This window comes from Mesocricetus auratus, unplaced genomic scaffold (genome assembly GCF_017639785.1).
Source record: "Mesocricetus auratus isolate SY011 unplaced genomic scaffold, BCM_Maur_2.0 Super-Scaffold_100007, whole genome shotgun sequence".
In the NCBI taxonomy this organism is placed as follows: Eukaryota; Metazoa; Chordata; class Mammalia; order Rodentia; family Cricetidae; genus Mesocricetus; species Mesocricetus auratus.
The window spans coordinates 82,526,417-82,540,392 of record NW_024429191.1 but is presented as its reverse complement, the minus strand read 5'-3'; the positions used below and the strand labels follow the sequence as shown (position 1 = coordinate 82,540,392).

Here is a 13,976-nt window from a genome sequence, read left to right as displayed (position 1 = left end):
TTCCAAGCCTTAAAACCTTGGTTAGACCTGAGTGTGGCAGCTCATGTCTACAATCCTAGCCTTTGACAGGATGATAGGCAGTAAGTTTGTATTCTCTTTAAGTGTATCAGTGGGAGTGTATACGTAAGGTAAAAAAATTATACTTTTAGAAAATTCCTGTGTGGAAACTAAGAGTGACTGTTCCTTCTCAATACCAAGTTCATGCACTTGTCATGATGCTCACTTTAGAGGATGTCTTGAAGTGACTGAGAAAGCTTTTCGGTTTGGTTTTGTAAGGTTTGGGGACTGTTCTGATCCCTGCATCTGCCATGTTTTTTCACATGCACATATCTGCGATACGCTTTATCCAGTAGATTAGGAATAGTAAGAAATTAGCAACAATAACAAAATAATTATAACAATATTTGTGTGTGTGTGTGTGTGTGTGTGTGTGTGTGTGTGTGTGTGTGTGTGTGTGTGTGTTTGAGACAGGGTCTCTTTCTGTAGCCCTGGTTGTCCTGGGACTCACTATGTAGACCAGGCTGTTTGGAACTTATAAAGATCCTCCTGTCTCTGCCTCCTGAGTGCTGGGGTTAAAGGTGTGCACTACCATGCCCAGCCTCAACAATATACTATTATAAAAAGTTATATTACTGTGGTCTTTTTCTCTGGAAAGAGTTTAGACAAATATTAATATTTTTGGACCACAGTTGACCCAGTTAATTGAAACCATGGAAAGTGAGATGGAGATCAGGGAAGATAACTTACTTTTGTTTAGAGATAAATTTTTGGTAAATAAGGGAGAGTTATTTCTTGCAGTTATAGGATAAATGATAACATACATATTCATAGAAATATTTTATGGGAAAATAATAAGTCAAAATACTCACTGTCAAGATCAGCACATTTTAATTCGTTATAGATGTCATAGGTGTTTAGATTCATCCCCAGTTTAGTTAAGGTGGCCATCAATCCATGTGAATCAATACATCCACTTTTATCCTTGGTGAAGAAGTTGTAAGCATTTCGGAAGGCTGGGAAAATGGAATTACATTAGTCAGGACAGTTATTTAAGAAGAAACACAGTCAGGAATGGTAGCTTTTGTCTATCACTCCAGCACTTGAAAGCTGTGGTGGAAAGAGTATCTGAGGCCCGCTTAGGCTAAACAGTAATGTCTAGGTCAGCCTGGGCTACAGAAGTGGAGAAGGGGAGGGAGAAATGTATATACGAACAGGACTAGGAGAAATCATATAGCCAACTGAAGATGGTGTTCTGAAAAAAACGTGGAGTGAAAAATGAACAATAGAATTTTAAAAAGACAGAATACCATCTTTTCTTGGGATTTGAACTAGAATCAGGTAGAAATTATAGAATCGAGTAGAATGAATAGTAACTGGTAGAAAAACCAAATGTAGAGCCAGGCATAGTGGTTTGCTTGGTCTATAATCTAAGCATTCGAGGATAGAGGCAGGAAATTTGGTGTTCAAGGCTAGCCTTGACTACATAGTGAGTTCGAGACCAAACCGGGCTACATCAGACCCTGTGTATCAAGAAAACAAAGCAAAATAAAAATACGTATATTATCTATTTTCCCTTTTATTGCCATTACTTGATCATTTTGTCTCTACTTTGTATTAAATATTTAATTATTATTAGTTTTCATTCTTTTTGCAGTAACGGGGATTGAACCTAGGGCCTCACATGCTAGGCAACTGCTCTACCAATGACCTATATTCCTAGCTTCATTATTTATTGCTATCATACAGACTCATACGAGCTTATTTTATATTTTGGGTTAACATGTCATATATTTAACTTTTGTTTCTCAAATTGTTCAGAAAAGTCGTGGGAGAGAGGGGAATGCATGCATGAACGTGTATGTGTGTATGTGACATGGAGTCAGAATGCAGGTCTTCGCAGGCAAAGGTGATTCTCTTCTTTCCCCGCCTCCTCCTCCTTCTCCTCCTCCTCCTCTCTTTCATGTGTGTGTGTGTGTGTGTGTGTGTGTGTGTGTGGTATATGACATGTGTACGTGTGGATATGCTTACCTTATCCTCTGAGACAGTGATAGCAGGCTTTCCTGGGCTGCCAGCCCCCAAATTGACATGGAGACTTATTATTATGAATGCTCCGCCTTAGCTTAGGTTTGCTTCTAGCCAACTTTTTTCTTTGCCTTGAGTTCACCCATCTTATTAATCAATGTGCTGCCCTGAGGCTTGTTTCCCTCACCTATGTACTGACCATCCTGCTTTCCTGTTTCCTCCGCGTCTGTCTGTCTGGCCCCAGGCTGACTGGCTCCCCTGTTCTCTCTGTTTACCAGCCCCTCCTCTGTCCAGTTACTGGCTATTCAGCTTTTTATTAGACCAATCAGGTGCCTTAGGCATGCAAGGTGAAACAGCCACACATCTTTACGTAGTTAAACAAATATTCTATTCCACAACAACAGGGTCTTTCATTGAATCCTGGTATCCAGCAAGCTCCAGCGATAATCCTGTGTCCCCACCCAGGTACTGGCATGATAGTCCCTACAGCTTTTTATGTGGGTGCTGGGATATCAATTCAGCTTCTCATGTTTGCATGGCAGGTGCTCTCTTTCCAGCCCCTGTAGGTTTTTTGGTGAATAATGCTGAGCCTTTTTTGGATAGATTCTGTTTTCTCCCCGGAACATTCTGCATTCTTCTCTAACTTACTTGTCCATCATTCAGCTTTCTCTAGAGTCCTTTCTTTGCCTCAGAAAACCAAATCAGGACACTATGTTATGCTCCCATAGCACTCTATACTTCTCCTGTATCTGTGCCATGAATAATTTTGTACTTTACCTGTGTATTTTCATTGTATATTTCCTTCCAGGGCAGGAACCTGTCTAATGTTCTTATGCCTAGAACACTATTGGCTTAAGCATATGTTTGCTGCTTGAACCCATGACTTGTAGATAGTCAAATTTCATCATTATCATTTTTTTTCTGTCTCTAAGAAATATTGGTATTTTATTTTCATTTTAATTTGATTTGGTCTTTTGAGAACAAAATTGATTTGGTTTGTAAAACACTATGTAGACCAGGCTGTCCTCGAACTTGTGGTCCCTTTGCCTCCCTAATGCTGTGATTACAGTCACCACACTGGCCAGTTCTGGCACTTTGTGTTATACTGTTCAGGTAGCTGATTAATACGTGATTTGTTGTTTACCACCCTTACAAGTTACCTAGATAAGAATACTTGACCTAGCCAGGCAGTGGTGGTTCACAACTTTGATCCCAGCACTCAAGAGGCAGAGACAGTTGGATCTCTGTGAATTCGAGGCTAACCTGGTCTACAAAGTGAGTTCCAGAAGACCCAAAGCTGTTACCCAAAAAAATCCTGCCTTGAAAAACCATAAATATAAATAAATAAATAAGTAAAATTTGACCAAGTTGGTTTCAATTCTTGAGAGATGTCAATTTTAAAGTTATCCCCCTTCAATCTAGCGAATAGTTTATTTTTTATTTTTAGATAGGGCCTTGGTAGGTAGGCCAGGCTGGCTTTGAATTAAAACCAACTTCCTGAGTTATAGGTGTATACATTCATGCCTGTTTAAAAGTTTTTTCTCCCCTCTCTTTAAGTGATGGGATGATACAAATTCTCCTTGAAATCTCAAGTGTGCTTTAGAGAAACATCAGTATGGGAGCTAGATGGATGCAATGGCACATGCCTTCAGTTTTCACACTTGGGAGGCAGAGGTTAGACTGCCATGAGTTCTAGACAAGCCAGGGCTGCGCAGTGAGCAGGCTCGCTATAGCTACAAGAATAAGATCCTGCCTCAAAAATAAATAAACCAGGAAGTTCACAGATTCTTGGAGGGGTTGTTATTAGGTCTTTTTATTGTTATTTGTTTTTGTTTATTTGCTTTTTTTTTTTTTGGTTTTTTGAGACAGGGTTTCTCTGTGGCTTTGGAGGCTGTACTGGAACTCACTCTGTAGACCAGGCTGGCCTCGAACTCACAGAGATCCACCTACCTCTGCCTCCCGAGTGCTGGGATTAAAGGTGTGTGCCACCAATGCCCAACTGTTTGTTTTTTTCAAGACAGTGTTTCTCTCTGTATCCCTGGTTCTCCTGGAACTCACTCTGTAGATCCAGGCTGGCCTTGAACTCACAGAGCTCTGCCGCCTCAGCCTCCTGAGTGCACCCCTGCGTTGGCTGTTGTTAGGTTCTAACGTTCATGATGATTTTCATTACCTTCCAGTTGTGAAGGGTTCAGCTTCTCTTCTTTGTGGTGTATGTGGCCTGGAAGAGATCCCCGGAAGTCTTTTTCTCTGGGAAGAGACAAGAGATGCGTCATATTTTATGTAGGTGTGGAACCTTTGAGTTTTCCTGAAAATAATGGTGACAAGTATTACAATATGCTCAGTCACAGTACTTAAGCACACTGTCAGTTAATTTCTCCCTGAAAGGCTGGGACATTGAGGACAGCTGCAACCCACTCTGTATTTTCTAGCTACCTTTACCTCTCTTAAAAAACAAAAAACAAGCCAGGCGTTGGTGGCACACGCCTTTAATCCCAGCACTCGGGAGGCAGAGACAGGCGGATCTTTGTGAGTTCGAGACCAGCCTGGTCTATAAGAGCTAGTTCCAGGACAGCCTCCAAAGCCACAGAGAAACCCTGTCTCGAAAAACCAACCAACCAACCAACCAACCAACCAACCAAACAAACAAACAAACAAAAACCAAAAAAAACCCAACCAAACCAAGCAAAACAAAACAAAACAAAAAAACAAACAAACAAGGGCTGGAGAGATGGCTTAGCAGTTAAGAGTACTGGCTGCTCTTCCAGGTGTCCTGAGTTCAATTCCCAGCAACCACATGGTGGTTCACAACCATCTATAATGAGATCTGGTGCCTTCTGGCTTGAAGGAATACATGCAGGCAGAACACTATACATAATAAATAAATCTTTAAATACAAAACTACTTGATCTAGACTCCATGAATGTAGTCTCAATGAGGAGGCCACAGAAATCGATGGGGCCTTGGGGAGTAGATCAGTGTTTGTCATGGTTTATGAATGATCTTTGGGAGCCCATTCCAAATAGAGGGATGCTCTCTCAGCCTGGACACATGGGGAAGGGCCTAGGTCCTGCCCTGGATGAAATGACAGACCTTGGAGATGCCCCCAAGGAGGGCCTCACCCTCCCTGGGGAATGATGTGGGGATTGGGTGGGGGGCTGGGGAGGCTGGTGGAAGGACAAGGGAGGAGGGGTGGGAGAGGGAGCTGGGATTGACATGTGAAGCATGCATGTTTCTAATTTAAATAAAAAAAGAAAGTGGAAAACAAACCAAACCAAACCAAAAACAAAACAAAAAAACTACCTGATTTCCCTCATTTTACAAAATAGACATTCTGGATGATTAAATGGCTTGCTTAAAGTCACACAGGTAGGTTGTGAGATGAGATTCTGATTGCAAAGTCGAAAGGCTATAAACCTTAAGCTGTAACTATTGCTAGAAGCTAGTAGTTTCAACGGTTAGTTTGGAAAATAATGTTGTGCTGACCACCTTTATGGAGAAACTTTTGCATGTGTCATTATTTTCTAACTTTCATTGCCAACATGTATATCTAGTACATATTAGAGAGATTAAGTAATGACATAGACAGAGGCAGATACTTCTGGAAAGTTTGGAACTCTGAGTAGCTTTATATATCTTCATGCAAGTAAAATCTGGAAAAGGAGGGAGAATATTAATACTTCCAGGATGTTTTGTGTAAATTTGCCACAATTTATGAACACACACACATACACAAAACTAGCTATGCTTATAATATGGCAAGTGGAATGTAATTATTTTTAATTAAGTATAATTTAATAGCAAATTAAATAACCATAAAAGTTTTTTGAGACAGGATCCCCTGTAGCTTAGGAGGATCTCAAACTTACTATGTAGCCAAGATGACCCTGAGCTCCTGATCTTCCTGCCTTGATCTTCCTACATGCCAGGATTATAGGTAAGCATATGCCACTACACCTAGCTCCTATAAATTTATTTTAAACATCTTTAGTTTTGATACTAATAACGCAAGTTTTAAGAATATAGAGTCTCTTATTTTTTTGTGGTTTTATTTTTATTAAAACATTGTCAAAGACTTATTTTACAATTTTATGTATTTTTATGCATTATTTTTGTGTATTCTGTACTTCTATGTATTTACAATTTTTGACTGTCTTGCCTTCCTTGTGCATGCTTGGTACCCAAGGAGGTTAGAAGGGGCATCAGATTCCCTGGGACTGGAGATACAGATGGCTGTGAGCTACCATATGGGTGCTGGAAACTGAACCCAGGTCCTTGGGAAGAGCAGCCAGTGTTCTTAACTGATGAGCCATCTCTCCAGCCCCAGTTTGTGTGGTTTTACAAGAAATCCTTAATGAAGTAAACTAGAAGGAATAATAAATATTACAATTGAACAATAAAACCGTTCTGCTTTACTTTACTACTCCCTAGAGCATTAGATCCAACTTATTTTTAAAGTCGGCTGGGCTAGGGGGAAGTGATGAGATCTTAAGGTGTCCTGTTCTCAACTTTTTGACATGAAATTGTACCTAATTTGCTTTATGTTCCCAGCTTTTACTAACACAATTTCTTCTTTTTGTGTCCCCTCTTTATCTCCTGTCTTGACCTTCTGCAGACTCTGGTCTGCTCTCACTCAGGTTACTATGTATGTGTTGCATTTCCAAATAAAAATAGTTAATTTTTGTATGATGTAAAAGATAAGTAGACACAGAAATATGATGTCCTTAAAACCCAAAGCAAAGCAGAAGGCCAGGTAGACAAAGACTTTGTTAATTACAAGTAAGAACTACCCATGGATCCAGGTGGTGGTGTCATGCAGCTTTAATCCAGCGATCAGGAGGCAGACACAGGTGGATTCTGTGAGTTAGAAGTCAGCCTGGTCCACAGAAAATCCCTGCCTCGAAAACAAACAAACAAACACCCAACCAACCAAAAACAAAACAAAACCAAAACCCACAAAAATCGTGGCACCATTTCAAACTTGGACTAAACCCTACAGAAAGTCCATTTTATAATAATTCAAAGAATCATGGGACTTCCAATTTGAAACAAACCCAGCTTTGCCTCTCACCTAGTGTGGTGATTCCCTTGGCTTGGTCTTAGTCTTTGCTGGACTATTCTCAATGTCAAAGAGCTCATGATTTCAAGGGGACAGTGACAATAGGGGTTTGGCTGCTATGAGGTTATTGTCCTACTTCTTTCTTTAGAAATATCAGATTGTTTTAGCAGTGGTAAAGCTGAAAACAGCCTCAAAGTGGTAAAGAAAACGGGCAGTTGGGGGAGAGGCGTGTTCTTCCTTTTACTGTGTGGCATAATGTATATTGGGCCATTCGTGTTTGTTTACTAGAACTTGTTGACAGCTGACTGAGAGAAACCACTGCTATAACAGGAGAAAGAATCTCTCTTGTATGTCGTGGGGGCGGTGCATGGCTAATTTACTGGCCTTCATTTGGGAGAATGGGAAGGAGAACTTTTCTAGCCAAAAAGAATGTTCATTTTTTTCTTTTTATTAAAAAATCTTCCATAAGCCATCAGAATGGTTCAGTGGGAAGGCACTTGCTGCCAAGCCCAAGGATCTGAGTTTGATTCCTGGGACCCACAGAGTGGAAGGGGAGAACTGACTCCTACAAGCTGCCCTCTGACCTCCATATGCATGCTGTGGTTCATAATGTGAGCACACACACAAAATAAGTACAATATAAAATCTGTATCTCAGATGTTCTAAGTAACTTCACCACAGAACAAAATATTCTAATTGTCTCATCCTAATCTCTGTAATGTAACTTACATCTTCATTATCTGAAGACAATTGTATGATCTCCTCATCCTTTATCACCTACCTCTTTCTTGTCTTAGTCTCCGTAATGTAGCTTATGTTTTCATTATCTGAAGATGTTGTATAATCTCCTCATCCTATATCACCTACCTCTTGTGAAAGATGGGTGCTTTTAGGGGCTTCAGCTTCAGTGTTGATTTAATTCCTGAAACTGCCATGGGGCCAGAGACTCTTTCTGGAATTCAGAAGATAAAAGAAAGGATCAATCTGCACATCCATCCATGCACCCATCCATGCATCCATTCTTTTCCTTTCCTTTCCTTTTTTATTTTTTTGGAACAGGGTCTCACCTTGTAGGTCAGCTGACCTACAACTCAGTCTTTCCTGCCCGAACTTTCCCAGTATTAGAACTTCAGGCATGTGCCACTATATCTGTTTATAGAGTCATTTCTTTGCATTCTTTTCCAGTTTTCCCTCTCAAGGTCTGGGGCTAAAAAGTCTAGGATTTCAAAGAGTGGCATCATATGCAAATCCAAAGTAGGATTACATGCAAAATTGGAGGGCTGTGTGGGAAGGTCCTTTTACTGTGCCAAGATCTATAAGCAAAATTTCTTATCATAGCTCTACCTTTTAAATAATGTCTCTTTGATCTTATATAAAAATAAATGCAGGGGCTAGAGAGAGCTCTTACTGCTCTTGCAAGAAGACCCAGATTCCCAGCACCCCCATGGCTGTTCACAACCATCTGTACAGTCCAGTCCCAAGGGATTCAGCACCCTCTTCTGGCCTCCATGGTCATCTGCATGTGTATATATACATAAGTAAAATCATGTCTTAAAAAAAAAAAAACTAGGGCCGGGTGGTGGTGGTGCACGCCTTTAATCCCAGCACTCGGGAGGCAGAGGCAGGTGGATCTCTGTGAGTTCAAGGCCGGGCTGGACCGATAGCCTTCAAAACAATACAGAGAAACTCTGTCTCGTAAAAACCAAAAAAAAAAAAAAAAAAAAGCTGGTTGGTGGTAGCGCATGCCTTTAGTCCCAGCACTCGGGAGGCAGAGGTAGGTGGATCTCTGTGACTTTGAGACCAGCCTGATCTACAAGAGCTAGTTCCAGGACAGCCTCAAAAGCCACAGAGAAACCCTGCCTTGAACCCCCTCCCCGCAAAAAAAACCCAAAACTAAATAAACACTAAGCAAAATAAGCCAGGCACACAAAGAGAAATATTTTCTCACTTGCATATAGAATCCACAATAGTCAAACCCATAGAAGCACAGAATAGTGGGAAGTGGGGTACAGGAAGAGGTTGGGTAAGGAACACAAACCTTCAGTTATACAAGGTGAGGTGCCTGTAAAGAGACCTGACGTATAACACTATGGATAGGTAGTGCCAATTTACAGGGTACTCGAAATCTGCCTATGTGCCCCTGCCCCATAAGAACTATGTAAAGGTGACTTATGTTAGTTTGATTGCAGTGATTATTCTACAATGTATACACATGACAAACCATCAAATTGTATACCTTCACTAATTAAAAAATCACATATGATACAAAGCACGTAGAAATACACAGGAAAAACTAAAGATTACATTTATTCTAAAACACTTCATGTCACAATTGCCAAAAAGAAAGTATTAAGGAATTTTGCTTATTTGTTTCAGTCTTATAATACCCACCACTAGTAAGTAAATTTTCTGAGGCTTTCCCTCTGGGACTCTCATCCCTGTCCATTGCTTTCTCATAAAAGCAGAGTGGATAGCCTCTTTTGATACTATGTCTCTCTAGTCCTCCCTTCCTTCTGCATAGTCTAAGAAATGGCCTGCAGACCAGGGGCTGGGAGGCAATTGTCCCCTTTGGGTTTTTTTCACTCGTTAGCTTTCCAAACTATAGAGTATACCAGAAAGCTCACTGAGGAGCAGCCAGGGCTGCTAGCTTGGGAATAATGAATCAACAAGTACTGTTAAACCAGGGACAGGGAAAAACATTTCAGAATGTTTGGTTAGAATCCTCCCAGGTCATTGCCTCAGAACCTGGAAAGCCACTGTTTCTAAACAACTCGATTACATGGTGTTCAGAATCTAGAACCTACCACAAAGCTGGGAAGCTCAGAGATACTCAACAAGTTAGGCACTTGAAAGGTGCTGTGAAATTGTCCCCATGGCTTGAAATAATCATTACTTAAAAATAAATACCTTCAATCTCTTATATAGTTGATAGATTTTTTTTTGAAAGTACTCAGGATAGAATCATACAAAATTCTGACATTTACCTACTTTCAAGCTGTGCTGCTAACCAACCATTAACAACCAACCATTAACAACCAACCATCTAAGACTTGAGATCAAGAATCCAATAAAGGGAGGGTTTGTTCCATCACACAGCTGTGACCTCATTCACTGCTTGGGCCTGGGCTCAGGGAGATGACCTGTGGGCCCCTTCCAGGGGTAGGGCAGATGTGTATTTGGCGGGGTTCACTCCGTACCCCACCGGCACATGAGGAAGTGAATTACAGAATCATAACAGTTTGAGTCTGTTAAGTCTTTAGAGAAGAGGACTTTCTTTTTTTTTCTCTAACTTACATATGGGTACATTTTCTTAAGTATGTGGAAACTTGTTCAAGTAAAGAATTTTACCTGGGTCCCTTGATTGAAAAGTAATGAAAAACCATTTCATTATTTTTTTAAGTCTAGAAAGGGGGGAAATCTCATGTGCTTTATTCTTTTTTAAAAATTAAATTTTTTTACACCTTGTGTGTCTCCGCACATAAGTCTTGGTGTCCATAGAGGCCAGAGGCATGGATCCTCTGGAGCTGGAATTACAGGCAGTCGAGAACCATCTGATGTGGGTGTTGGGACTTGAATTTGGGTTCTCTGGAAGAGCACTACATGCTCTTAACTGCTGAGCCATCTCTCCAACCCACTTGCATTCTTTAACAGTGGGGAAAATAAGTTAAATAGAGCAGTTAAATTTCCAGGCATGGTGATGTGTGCTTATGATCTTAGTACTTGGAGAGCTAAGGCAGGGGAGACTATGAGTTTAAGATTCTGTCTCAAAACAAAAAAAAAAAAAGGAAAAACGGACAATTAGGCAGAAATCATAATATTCATGTTGTGAGTTTTTTCATAGCATCTAAATCCTTGAAGCCAGTGATGGTCCAGGCTTTTAATCCCAACACTTGGGAGACAGAGTCAGGAAGATCTCTGTGAGTTCAGAGTCTGGTCTACCTAGAAAGTTCTAAGCCAGCCAGGCTGCAAAGAAAGACCTCACCCCCCAAAACCAAAACCAAATCAAACAAACCAAACCAACACCTCTCCACAAACAAGCCAACAACAACAACGATGACTACTACCACTGCTCCAGCACAGGGTTAGGAGAGCCTGTAACCTGCTGTGGATAAACACAGACTCCGGCTTCTACAAAGGGTTCAGGTTTACTTAGTGGTACTGTTTCCAGTTGTTCTCTATTCTAGTCTGGATGTTTCAGTATAAGGTAATAACTTTCTCAAACCAAGTTTCTCAAACACGTCTCCCATTCTAGTCAGGAACACAAAGGGAAAGAAGAAGAAGGTTTAATTTCTAAATTAATTCAACAAATATGTATTAAGGGCTTCCTATTTTAAAATGTGGGGTAATGTCATTTCCTACTAGGTAGAGTTGTCGAGAAGTAAAACTGGTTTCTTTTTAAAGATGTATTTTATTATTTAAAATTTTAAGATTTATTTTTATTTTTATTAATTTATATGTATGAGTGTTTTGCCTGCATGAATGTCTGTGCACCACATACTCGCCTGGTGCCTAAGGAGGTGTTGAGAGTCTCTTATATGTGGGTGCTGGGAATTGAACCTGGATCCTCTGCAACAGACAAATGCTCCTAACCACTGAACCAACTCTCCATTCCCTATTTTATTATTTTAAAATAATTCTAAAAATTATTTTATGTGTATAGGTGTTTTGCCTGACTGTGTATCTGTGTACATTTGTGCTTGGCACTTAGGGAGGGCAGAGGGAGGGCATCGGACTCCCTGGAGCTGGAGTTACAGATGGTTGTAGGTCACCATGTAGGTTCTGGGAGCCAAACAGTACTCCTCTAAAAGAACAGTATGAGATTTTATCCACTGATCCTACATCTCTCTAGTCCTGAACTGTGGTTCCTTTAGAGAGAGAACCTCATTAAGCTTTCCTAGGCTGGCTTTAAATTCCTGAGCTCAAATTCCTCCTGCCCCAGCCTCACAAATATGTAGGACTACAGGCCTAGGTAGAAGTAAAAGCTCCCAATTGTTATTTCTTATTAATTGTGATAAAATCTGTGTTATATAGAACCAGCTACCTTCACTTCAATTTTTGTGTGTGCTGGGGATCAACACCAGGGTCTCGTGCAGGCTGGAAAGTGCTCTGTCTACCACAGAGCTACCCCTTGGCTCCTAGATCACAGTTTTTAAGTGTATAGTTCAGCACTGTTAACTATGTTCATTTTGTTACATACCAACTACTGAATGCTTTCATCTTACAAAGTAAAAGTTCCATGTTCATTAAGTAACATCTCTCTCCCCGTCTTTCCAACAACTCATAACTACCCTACACCCTACACCTTGAACTCACAGAGATCTGTCTGCCTCAGCCTCCTGCGTTCTGGGATTAAAGGTGTGCACCACCACTGCCTGGCCTCTCTGGCTAACTAGTGGTTTAGCTCCTCACTCTGATCTTCAGGAAATCTTTATTTTTTAAAGCACAAATAAAACATTACCACATGTAAGCCAGCCCTAAATAAATGTTTTCCTTTATAAGAGTTTTCCTGGTTGTGGGGTCTCTTTACAGCAATAGGACAAGTTTACTCCTCAAGTGAAAACTTGGGTCAGGACTGAAATCAAGGCTAGCCACGTACAGTTTATTATCTTTTCTCATCAAAATAAGGGTTAGTTTTATTTCTCAAACATGGGAAGATAAAGTCCCAGAAGAAAGTGGACATAGGGTTTAGTTTTCTGCATTTGACTGGGTTGGCCATGGCCAGAGAAGCCAAATTTGCACTCTTTTAACACCAAAAAAGATCTGTGGCAAGTTATGGAAGCCTGCAAAGTGATGGTAGTTCTTTGTGGCTACAGAGGTACCATGCACAAGGTAACCTGTTACTCAGAAGCAGTGTGATAGCATAGGTAGAAATAGCTTTTGATATTAATATACTATCTTTGATACCTTCAGATTAATTCTCTGATCCCCACCCCATTCATGACCTGGAGATCAACTCAGATTATCAGGCTTGGTGGTAACCCCAAACATTTTTCATATCTTACTTTCAACTTGGAAACATGAAGTGTAAATACCCAGAATTTAAATGTATTTTTATATTAAAGTTTATCTTATGTGTATTTGCATAAATCTCCTAAGTTTTCTTAAATCCTATTACTCAGACTTGTAGAGACAGATTTAAAAAAGTCACTTTTTCTTGTTAACCTCACTTGTTGGGCAATACAGCTACAGAGATAAAATTCAAATTCCCTCACTGACCAGGTATAAGCTTGAGTTCTGTGGTTGTGGGAAGAGGGCAGAAGGCAGTTTCTCAGCATAGCATTCAAACCTCCTGTCCATTCTTTTCTGTACGAGCTTAGAACACAGATGCAGGCGGTTGTGTATTCACAAGGGAGAACATGGTGGTAAGGTTACGGGTTATTGCCAGAAGGCAGAACTAATCCATTGTTAGTTTTTCCCTTTTGCACGGTTTCATCTCTCTGAATACATGCACTTCCCACAGCGAGTAAGCATTACCTTGGCTGTTCACTGCTGTGCGGTGCCTTTGCGCATGGCGGTCGATTGCTGCACACTGAGTACACTCGCAGCCCCATGCACTGCTCTTTCCTTGTTTTACTTTTATGTGTATAGGGGTGTTTCCTGCATGCATGTGAATCCTGTGTGTGCAGTGCCTTTGGGGGCTGGAAAAGGACATCAGATCCCATGGGACTGGAGTCACAGGTGGTTGTGAGCCACCAGGTGGGTGCTGGGAACTGGAGCTGGGTCCTCTGGAAGAGCAGCCAGAGCTTTGAACAGCTGAGCTGTCTCTGTACTGCTCCACGTATTACTTTTTTTAGTCATTTTAAAAAATTTAAATTAGAAACAAGCTTGCTTCACATGTCAATCCCAGCTTCCTCTCCCTCCCCTCCTCCCATCCAATCCCCACTCTGCTCCCCAGGGA

At 40.8% G+C, this 13,976-nt stretch overlaps 1 protein-coding gene across 5 annotated transcripts in view; it reads right to left on the bottom strand.

The window, feature by feature from the left end:
• Positions 1-13,976, bottom strand: part of Efcab3 (EF-hand calcium binding domain 3) — a 102,537-nt gene that overhangs the window by 13,911 nt on the left and 74,650 nt on the right. Inside the window, exons 1-4 of one of the 5 annotated variants that reach the window (XM_005070041.3) lie at positions 10,063-10,141; positions 7,946-8,030; positions 4,193-4,269; positions 870-1,013 (exon numbers count right to left, since the gene is read on the bottom strand). In XM_005070041.3, coding sequence (XP_005070098.1) covers positions 870-1,013; positions 4,193-4,269; positions 7,946-8,013 — 289 coding nt within the window. In that variant the 5' untranslated portion in view covers positions 8,014-8,030; positions 10,063-10,141. Of the gene's footprint in view, positions 1-869; positions 1,014-4,192; positions 4,270-7,945; positions 8,031-9,469; positions 9,749-9,882; positions 9,933-10,062; positions 10,142-13,976 lie in introns of those variants that run through there. The other 4 variants (XM_040749897.1, XM_040749898.1, XM_040749896.1 and 1 more) reach the window with 4 other exon arrangements.